Consider the following 9,718-nt stretch of genomic DNA (forward strand, 5'->3'; position numbering starts at 1 on the left):
AGAGAAGGCAGAGGGGAAACGCGAGGGGTGGGCCGTCTGCGCGTGGTCAGGCACGAGAGCACCGCGGACCTGCCTGCCAGGAGCCCGGTGCCTCTGGGTGGCAGGACACGAAGGAACAAGGCAGTGGCGGTGGCACCTACACAGCGGTCCTTCCCACATGTGGCTTTGTAAGTCAGTGGCCAGGTAGATATGGGCTCTGCAGGCAGATGGTACCTTCCACTGAAACCTTCGCGCCCACTCCATTCCTTCTAGTTCCTTCTACAGGGGGGTGGTGAGAAAGAAATCTGTCTCCCGCACTACTTGTTTTCTTCTAGTTTTTTCTTAACAAATGAAATAAATACAAATAACATCTTATTTTAACAGTTTTCTATGAAAGACAAAATAAAACATATAAAAAGGTCATTTTATTGTACCTTTTGCGTGGTGGGGTCTCAGTGCCCTTTAAAACCCTACTATTCAAGTACAAATGATTATGTTTACAAAGTATTTACATGTCTTCTTCCTTTAAATATTTTAAAACACAACAGCTATCTGGTTACAACAGTTAACAAAAAAATCATAAAGGTCACAAAAGGAAAGCCTTGCCAGGCAGCCAATCAGCCAATCAGCCAATCCTAACGCTGGGGCCCCAGCCTCCTGCTCCCTGGGGACGTGCTAAACAGAGCCGGGCTCCAGCGGGACAAACAGCACCTGCCGGGAGACTAACAGCATCCAGTGTGGCCAGGCCAGGAGCCTCCAGGTTCTGAGGCCGCCTCTCCCCTCACCGCAGGGCGTGCTGGCGGGAACCAGCTGACGAGGTGCTGCAGGACCTGCTAACAGCAGTGGCCTGAAAGTGCAGGTGACTGACAACCCCCTGTAGTCCTACCCAGTTCTTAAATAGGGAGAGTTTAATCTCTGAAACAACATTCCAGGAAGATTTTTCCTTAGATGACTCTACTGAAGACTAGTAGGTCAGTGGGGACGTATGAATGTCACTAAGCCGAGTGATACAAGAAAACTATCTTCTGTTCCATATTCTGCATCACGGAATTGCCAAAGAAAAGATGCTTCAGAGGCAAGACTGTCACTCTGTGATACGACGGGGCAGCAAAGCCACACGGCACATGTTCAGGAGCCCAGGTGTCCTCTTGTACGAAGCCCAGAGAGAGACTTCGAATCTCGCCTGGGTCCTGCGTCCACAGAAGGTTTCTACTCCAGCAGCTCCATCTGGGACACTCTGAGTGAGTGCACTCTCTGCATGTCATTGTCACCACCAGGAGATGGCCAACACCCTGTGAGGGACAAGAGGAAAGAGAACGGCGCACAAAGAAAATATACTGAAAAAAAGAGGATGCCTGCAGGTCCAAGCTCTGCCCGCGGGGACCGAGCAGGACACCCGCTCCCCGGGGGGCTGATCGGAGCGCCCCTCTGGCTACGTGCTCAGTCCGCCACGTGCCAGACTGAACGGATGAGCTTGCTCGACGGGCTCTGCTCTGAGGTGTTCAATGAACTAAAAGGCTAAACCATTTCCATTTCATTCACCCTTGATTTTTCTCTTCCCAAATTTCTCGCCAAGAGCTCCAAAATTAGCTGCCCCGTTGGCTGCAGCAAGTCACCGTGTTACCGTCCACAAAAACTGATGGGAAACAAAACACTACAGGACAGAAGACTTTCCTTCATGCCATTTAAAGTGGTACAACAGGGAGTGGGAACCAGATAAAATCAACCTCTCTCAGGATGCCGTAAGTCATCCACAGGACACAGAGACCAATAGAAGCCGAGTCCCTGGACCCAGCGAGTCAGAGGCCAGAGTGGAGAGGGTGTCGGCAGACGCCCACCCTGTGTTTGGGTGAACGCTTCCGGGTTCACCTGTCGGGCCCTCTGGGCTCGCTTCCATCACCTTGCCGCGGCAGAAAATAAAAAAGTACAAACCCGGGGCCTCCTCTCTGCCCCTCGACCGCAGGCCCCTTGGAACAGCATGGATGGCTCGCCACTTTATGCGGAACCACTAGAGGGTGTGTGTGCTCATGTGCGCGCGCCTGGCACGGAATTCGCACGCCACCGTCCACGAGGAGCCACCACGCCCATGTCTGCAGATGACACTCGTGCGTTCGTAAGATGACCACTGTGCATGAGCAGGTGTCTCGCCTCTGGGACCATGCCCGGGCTGGGCAGGAAAGCAAGACAGGCACCCCCGCTCCTGCCGAGCACCGGACACCAGGCAGCGACGCCCGCATAACACTCACGCGGTACTCTGGACCCAACTGGTCGGCGGCAGGAGCCTCACCAAGTTCCTGGAGCTGCTTCAGGGCCTGAGGGCCGAACGTGCACGTCATCCGCAAGCTGAGTAAGAGTCACGATGTGCTGGGACGGGGCGGGCCCGCAAGGTCCCACCCCGTGGAAACAGTCACGCTGGGGGGCGCGGGGAGCCGCAGCGGCTGCTCTTCAGGATGAAACTTCAGTCCAGACCGCTCCCTTCCACGCAAGCTGGGAAGGCATCAGAACGTGCTTCAGTGTGATGGGACCAAACGCTGGACACGGAAAGCTCAAACGGTCCATCTTAGGCGGGAAGGGAGAACCACGTCGGCGCTCTGATCTGGGATGACGGACCTCAGCCGGCCCGTCCTCTCCGAGGGCCACGATGCGTTTTCAGTTGGACGGAAAGAACCAGCTGGAGGTGACGCTGTCAAAGACCTTGCTTTGGCTTCATGGAGTCACTTCATGGCTCACCGCACACTCCCAACAGGTCCTCTGATGTGCAAAACGTGGCGCACCAACAGACTCTAAATGGCTGTGAGGGCCCAGCACTGCCTCTCTGGAGGGGAGACCAAAAGGTCACGTGACTGAGGGAAACCTGCCACTGTCGCCGTTGCAGGTGAGTGGCACGATGGAAACGGCGTTCAGTGCAAACACGCTGTACTGACGGGATCCCACCGTTTCAATCACAGCTTTCCAGGTGCTGGACGCCTCACGTGACGCTGTCCCAAGGCTTGACGATAAATGAGTTGGCCGGTTCTGGCCAGGTGGTGGGGTGCTCGGTGGCCGCCCGGAGACTGCCTGCTTTCCTGGCTAGGGGCACGGAGGTTTGGTGGGCGTCTTTAACCGGACGGCAGGGACTCTCATTTGTAGCTTGGGCTGCTGGTTCGGGCTATCAGCGCTGGCTGGCACCTGCGTGGGGTTGGGGACACCAGGGGCCTGCAGCTGGGCCGCTGCTGTCGTCACAACCTGCTGCTGCATGAGTTTCTGCTGGACCACCTGTGCGGTTGCGGTCACTGCGGGGATCATCTGGACCTGCGGCCCGGCTGCGGTCGCCTGGGTGAGAGTCACAGTCTGTGGGGAAGCCTGAACGAGACAGAGAGCGCAGATCACGTGACACAGTCCCTATTTCTGAGGGTGAGCAGGGGCTTTAGAAACTTAATCTATAAACCAAACTATGGCCTCTGCTTTCTAACCAAATGAAAGTAAAAAACTGAACTATCGTTGCTTTTAGGCTAAAACTAGATGCCTCTGGGGAAAGCCAAGGCCTGACGCTCAGGCACTGGCTGGGCTGGTGGCGGTCAGCCTCAGCACTGCAGTCACCCAGAACACGCGGGTTCGGATGGCCATTCACTGACGTGAGGCGTCCGTGTGCGAGAGGCCGGTGCCGTCACCCCACCCTCTTAAAATCCCACTTCCTCGGGATGAACACCAGAATTCTTCATCTGTCCGATGTGAGCTCACTGAGAAATCCACGTGGGGTCTCCCCGGTGGCTGCACGTGTCGGGCCCTACCTGCTGCGAAGCGGAGGCGACCTGCTGGATGCTGGCCACAGGTGTCTGCTGCTGGACGACCTGAGGGAGTTTTGCAACCTTTCACAAAACAAAAAAAGCCAAATTTAGAATTCAAAACAACGTGTGCACAAAAAGATTTTTCTCTCTTCCTTTCCTTTTTAGTTCCTAACACAAAACAAACAAAAACAAAAAGCGCCGTGGCCAGACAACACAGAAGAGCAATGCTCGATGCGTGCGCTCCTGGAAGCCTGAGACCTGCTGGTCCACACACCTGCCAGGAAGGCAGCCAGCACACCGGCAGCTGCGGGGGCCCCAGGGGGAGCTCAAGGGACGTGTGTGTACCCACAGCCCCGGCCGGGAGCAGCCCACGCACCCATCAGCAGCGGCGAGAGACAAGTCCGGTTCCCAAAGTAACTCCCGGAGGAGCCTTGCACGTAAAGGACACCACTGCAGCGTGACCTGAGCACGCCGCGGCCACATGTAGGATCCAAGGACTGTCTGGGAGACGCCGCCTGCGAGGAGCTGCGAGGGCCCGAGACCCTCTCACCTCCCAGCAGCGCCGCCCACTCTCACCTGGATCTGGGTCTGCACCTGCTGAGACCCGGCCAGCTTCTGCGCCTGAGAGATGGGCGTGGTGAGGAACTGGGTTTTAAGGGCTGGCTGGGTGGCGTAGGTGACCTTCTGTGCTTGGCCCTGAGTAGCCATCTGCTGTGCGGTGATCTGTAGAAACAGAGAGCCCTCCCGGGTCAGCGGCAGGCGAGGCTGTGTCCCTCCAGACCAGCGGGGCCTCCCCTGTGGGCCCAGCCACCTCACCACGCAACCTGCCCACCCTGGGGGCACCCTGGCACTGCCTACCCTCCCAGCGAGCCTGGCCTGTGTGTCACCTGCCTCCTCTCCTGGAAGTCCCTCAAGGCCCAGGCTGGGGTTCGTCTTTATATCCTCTGTGGCACCTGGTGCCGTGTCTGCTCATCACGTGAATGAACTTGACCACAATGTAGAAAACGCATACACACCACACCTTCACTCAAATCTAGTTTCAATAATTTGACGTGACCCAAGAATACCGAGCACGAGAAATAACAAGCCTCGAGGCACCATCTTTGCATATTTAACCTAATTTCCAGTTTTCTCTGCCAGGAGAACTTAAACACTATTTAGAAGGCTGAGCACGCATGTCTGCTTGACTAAGCCACGTCCACTATAAAGAGGCTCAATATCTCAGAAGTTTCTTTCAAATGATACCTACGTGCAGACTGCATGACATACTGCAGGACTTGGGACTGAAATCTTTCTATTTCTTCCAGATGTAAGCTAAGCCTGTGTGACCACCCAGGTTCTGCCTGCCGGCACCGTCATCCTGTGCTACCAGCGCCTCCCCTTGCCTGGCGCCCAGCCATGGCAGCTCCGCTAGCCACCCTGCTCCTGGTAGCTGGCCCACAGGACTGCTGAGAACTGGGAGGTAACCCTGAGAGGTGTCCTTCTGCAAACTGTCCAGCAGGACAGAAAGCGCCTCAAGTGTCAACACAGTGCCTGTGTAGCACACGCCCCAAATGCCAGCCTACTGAGAGGGACTTGGTTCTGGGGCCTAGATCAGCTCAGAGCTGCTGCCCACACTTGAATCAGCGAGATGCTGACAGTCAGCCTCCACGCTGGCCCTCCTCCCCTTGCTAACGCCCGTCCCCACCCGAAGCTCACACTCACAACCTCTCGGTCCCCATTGGCTCCTTGCCTGAATACAAGCTTGGCGGCGGCTCTGCACGTTCCACACACCGGGTCCAGGCAGGTTGCGTGCTATGTGCTACACCTGCCTCCCCGGACCCACGAGCCCCTCCCCAGGTGTACCCCCGCAGCCTGCCTCCCTCACTGCTCTCCACAAGCTCAGTGAGCAGGGCTGCCCAGCCCGCCAGGCCCCCTCCAGAGTTCTGGCATAGCTCCAAGCCTGGGGCCTCCTGTGTGTGGGTGCCGGGCAGCGAGGCAGGCCCGCCTTGTCCTCCGTGTGCCCCGTGCCCAGGGGCGGGGCCCAACTCGACATAAAGACAGGACGGCCGAGCACCCCCGCAAGAACCCAGTACCTTCTGCTGCACGGCCGCCGGGCCTGGGCTGGCCTGCGGCTGGATGGCTTTCTGCTGCTGCACGGCCTGTTGCTTGAGCTTCAGCAGCTGCTGGACGTGCATGGGCTGGGCCACGACGGTCTGCCCTGTGGACACCAACCCGGGGGTGAGACGCGAGCGCGGAGTCGGGGCTCACATCCAGTTCCCGCGTCTCCGTGTCACTGACTCGTTCCAGCCGCCTGCTCTCCACGAAAACTACACCTTGAAAGCATGCCGAGACAACAACGCCGCCTCCCACACACACTTCAAACGTTCCTGGGTCCACGGTGACATTCGGATCGAGGTACAGGGAGTTCAGAATGTCAGTGGCTAAACTCGTGCTCGGGAAGCTGAGAGACTTCCGCTGAAATGCACGACGTTCTCTAAACGGGTGTCTGGCAAAGGACCCCCACTGGCAAAGGCTCACCAGCCCCACTGCGCACCTGCGGCCTTCTGCGGCTGCCCGATGGCCACGCTGATTCCAGCGACGCTCACAGGCAGGGTGGTGACGCCTGGCGAGGAGACCACGGCAGCGGGCACGGGCACCACCGGAGGCTTCGCCAGGGCCACCTGAGCTGGCGGGGGTGCCTGAGCCTGCATCTGGCCTTGTGCCTGCAGCTGCGAAGTGGGGACCCGGGTCTAAACAGAGAAAACAATGGGTGTCCAGACAGGCTTGGGCCTCCACATCGCTGCAAACGTTTCCACACAGGAGGCCACACGGTGAGAAACCGACGAAGGTTTGTGAGGGTGAGAAGTAAGTCAGCCAGAGGCAAACATGTCACTGTGGCTGACCTACCTGCTCAACCGTCAGCAACGAACACGGGGAACGGGGTTTGGCAGGACGCACAAGCCAATCAGTCACACTGGTGTTCAGAGGCTGACCCTGTCACATGGCATCCACCCCCACTTCTCCCTCCATCCCCTGTACCTGAGAGCAACCCAAGCCCGCCCTGTGCCCCAGAGAACCCCGCGCTGCCTAGGCCTCCGGCTGAAGGTCGGCCCACCGCCCCGAGCGGACCCGAGATCTCAGAACAGCCCAGTCAGACACTACTCAGCAGCACCCTGCTCCCAAGCGCTAAAACGGGAAATGCAAATCGATCCAGTTCTGGACGCAGAGTCTCAGACGAAGAAGATACAGGCGAGTGGAAGTCGATCGCCCATAAGCCCACACTGCCCGCACGTGAATGCGAAAACCGGCATCCAGCCTGCCGGGCCTCGTCCTCATCCACGTGGCCTGCTGTGAAAGCAGGCGACGTGGTGAGCCAAGGACATCTCCTCACGAGTCGCTCACTGTCCGTCATGTGGATGCTGTACAAGCAGCTAAGTGAACGCCGTTTCCTCCGACGGCCCTGACGCCAACGAGCTTGCACGTGATCGCCCTGCAGCTGCTATGCTGCTTCTTCAGGGTGTAACAGAGAGAGGACCCTGCACCTTCCTTAGCTCAGCTCCTAGAGCCCCGCCCCGGGGGGCAGCTTCCTGCCCGAGTCCTGCGTGAGGAACGAGCCTCCCCGTCCTGGCTGTCGGACCTCATCACCCCTCTTCTCATTTGAATTTGCACTTTGCATGAACAGAGATGAAATAAAACTTTCTTTTGCAACTTTTACCCACTCCTATCCTGATTTGCAGACTTTTAAAGTGGGGTGAAGCACACACAAAGCAGAGCCTGAGCACATAGGCCCCCAAATCCTAGCATGCGTTACAAGTGACTTGAACAGGATTTGGGCAGGTCACCTAAGCTGCTGGCCTCTGTTTCTGCACTTGCAAAGTGGAGTACCATTACAACACCTACTCCTGCCTTGCCAGCGGTCGGTGAGGACCCATAGGTGACAGGCATAGTGCCTAGGGCAGTTCCTGACCAGGAGCAAGGTTGCCGACGTGAGCTGTCATCAGTGCCAGAACGGGGCTCCCCAAACTGGGCGCTGGCTGGCCTGATGGGAGACGGAATCAGCACGGGGTGAATGTGACTGATCTCTGCAGACACTGCTTTCATCCTGACGCTGCTCCCGCCTCAGAAGTCTCTTCGTGCCTACAGAGCACTGTGACGTCGGAGCCTGGTGTTGGGGCCTCGCCCCTCCCCACAGCTCCTGTGGTCTCCCGCACCCTCTCCTCTCTGCACCTCTCCCCGGCAACATGGTGAGGCCTCCCACACCTGTGTCTTGCCCTCCCATCACCCCCAACGTGAATCCTGCCCTCTCCACAGCCTAGCTTGTGCCCTACCTCCCACAAGCTCTAGCTAGGATGCTTAATTTCTGGGAAGCCTGATTATTTGAATGTTCCCTACGCGCTGTTTCATCCTCTCCGAGGACAACTTAGGTTCTTGGGGGGAAAAACACGCCTCCTAGAATAGCTGCACATCCTGAGTGAGCTGAACAGTTAGGTTAAAAGATAACAAGATGGTGCTTCGGAAAACAACGTATCGAGGGGGACTTACGAGCCGGGCCACCTGGAGGTTGGCCACGGTGGTGCCAGTGAGCAGGGCTCCGGGCCTGGAGGCCGTGACGGTGGTGAGCTGTGGGCTCTGCTGTGGCGCGGGCGGCGGGGGCTGCACCGGCACCTGAGCGCTGGGCGGCGGGGGCCCCGGTGGGGCCTGTGGCGGGGGCGCCTGCTGGGGCAGCTGCAGCTTCTGCTTCTGCATTTTGAGCAGATGTTCCTGGGGCCCAGACAGAGTAGCCTTCGTCAGTATTAGCCACGTTCTGTGCCATTCGGCTTGACTCAAGCTACGTTCTACTACCCGTTAAACACCGAATAGCCAGTGGCTAACGTGCAGGATGCAAACCGTCCTCCTGGGCCTCGCCACCCATTTTCAAATGTTCTTTTATTAACAATCAAGCATATCATTGACAAAAACTAGAAACAGTGATTCTGACCGATTAGTAAATTCATAGCTAAACTTCTAAGTTCTTACCACTCATGAACAAATCCATTTAACTCTGTAGTACCATCAAAAATTCAAAGGTCTTAAAATCATAGTCCCTCTTGAAATTTTAAAATTATAACATGTGGATCAGCTCAATTTATTCCAACCATCTCTAAATAAAAATTTCATGTTTTTCAGTTAAAACATCAGGATATCAAAGTAGTTAAAAAGACTTCTAAGGAATGATTTTTTTTTTTTTTTTAAAAAATGTACACTGAGCTGTTATCAGACCTTTCAACATCCTGAAAACGGACCCGGCTGTGAAGACGACTGAGAAGGAAGAGCAGAGGATGAAGGAAGTGGGCGGTGCGCAGGCCCCAGGAGGCCGGAGGCGGGTGAGTGGGGCACTGAAGGCCCTGGAGTGCTGGGTGGGAGGGGACTGCACGTTCCAGGCGAAACCCAAGAGCGGCACACTCCAATGCCGCCCTAGGAGACTCGGTGCTCCAAGTGACCTAGCCCCGAAGAAGCCGAGTCTCCGTCACCCTGTGCCCGGGGCTGAGGACGGCTCCCGGCCAGCATGTGCTCTAGGCAGGAATGGGACCCAGTGGCCTCCAGCCCTATCTGGAGCCCAGAGAGCAAAGGGGAGCCGCACTGGGAACAGGGAACTGAGGCCTCCAGAGCGCAGTGAGCAACCTGCTCGTGGGTCACGAAGTGCGCATGTGGAGAACTGTTAACGATGACACAGACACACTTCCTACAGACAGCAGCAGATCTATGTGAAAGACACCTCGAATCCTGTGACGCAACCAGGTGTTGCCCCCCCAGACAAACGCTCACGGTTTTCCAGGAGCAGCTCACCGGCGTCAGCTTGCTGACGGCCTTGATCTGTGCGGGCGACGGGGCCGGGCCCTGCACCTGCGGACTCTGCTGCTGCTGCTGCTGCTGCTGCTGCTGCTGCTGCTGCTGCTGCTGCTGCTGCTGGCGGAGCAGGCGGAAGGGGGCGGGGGGCCGCGGCGTCCCCG

The 9,718-nt window shown here is 57.3% G+C and overlaps 1 protein-coding gene across 1 annotated transcript in view; it reads right to left on the reverse strand.

Annotated features, from left to right (window-relative positions):
• Nucleotides 1-384: 384 nt before the first annotated feature.
• EP400 (E1A binding protein p400) overlaps nt 385-9,718 on the reverse strand; it is a 76,354-nt gene continuing 67,020 nt past the window's right edge. The window contains 7 exon segments of the mRNA XM_025045491.1: nt 385-3,321; nt 3,750-3,827; nt 4,323-4,469; nt 5,822-5,946; nt 6,283-6,478; nt 8,271-8,489; nt 9,555-9,677. Of these exon segments, the coding sequence (XP_024901259.1) occupies nt 3,049-3,321; nt 3,750-3,827; nt 4,323-4,469; nt 5,822-5,946; nt 6,283-6,478; nt 8,271-8,489; nt 9,555-9,677 (1,161 nt within the window). The 3' untranslated portion in view covers nt 385-3,048.

Source organism: Pteropus alecto, unplaced genomic scaffold (assembly GCF_000325575.1).
Source record: "Pteropus alecto unplaced genomic scaffold, ASM32557v1 scaffold213, whole genome shotgun sequence".
Taxonomy (NCBI): domain Eukaryota; kingdom Metazoa; phylum Chordata; class Mammalia; order Chiroptera; family Pteropodidae; genus Pteropus; species Pteropus alecto.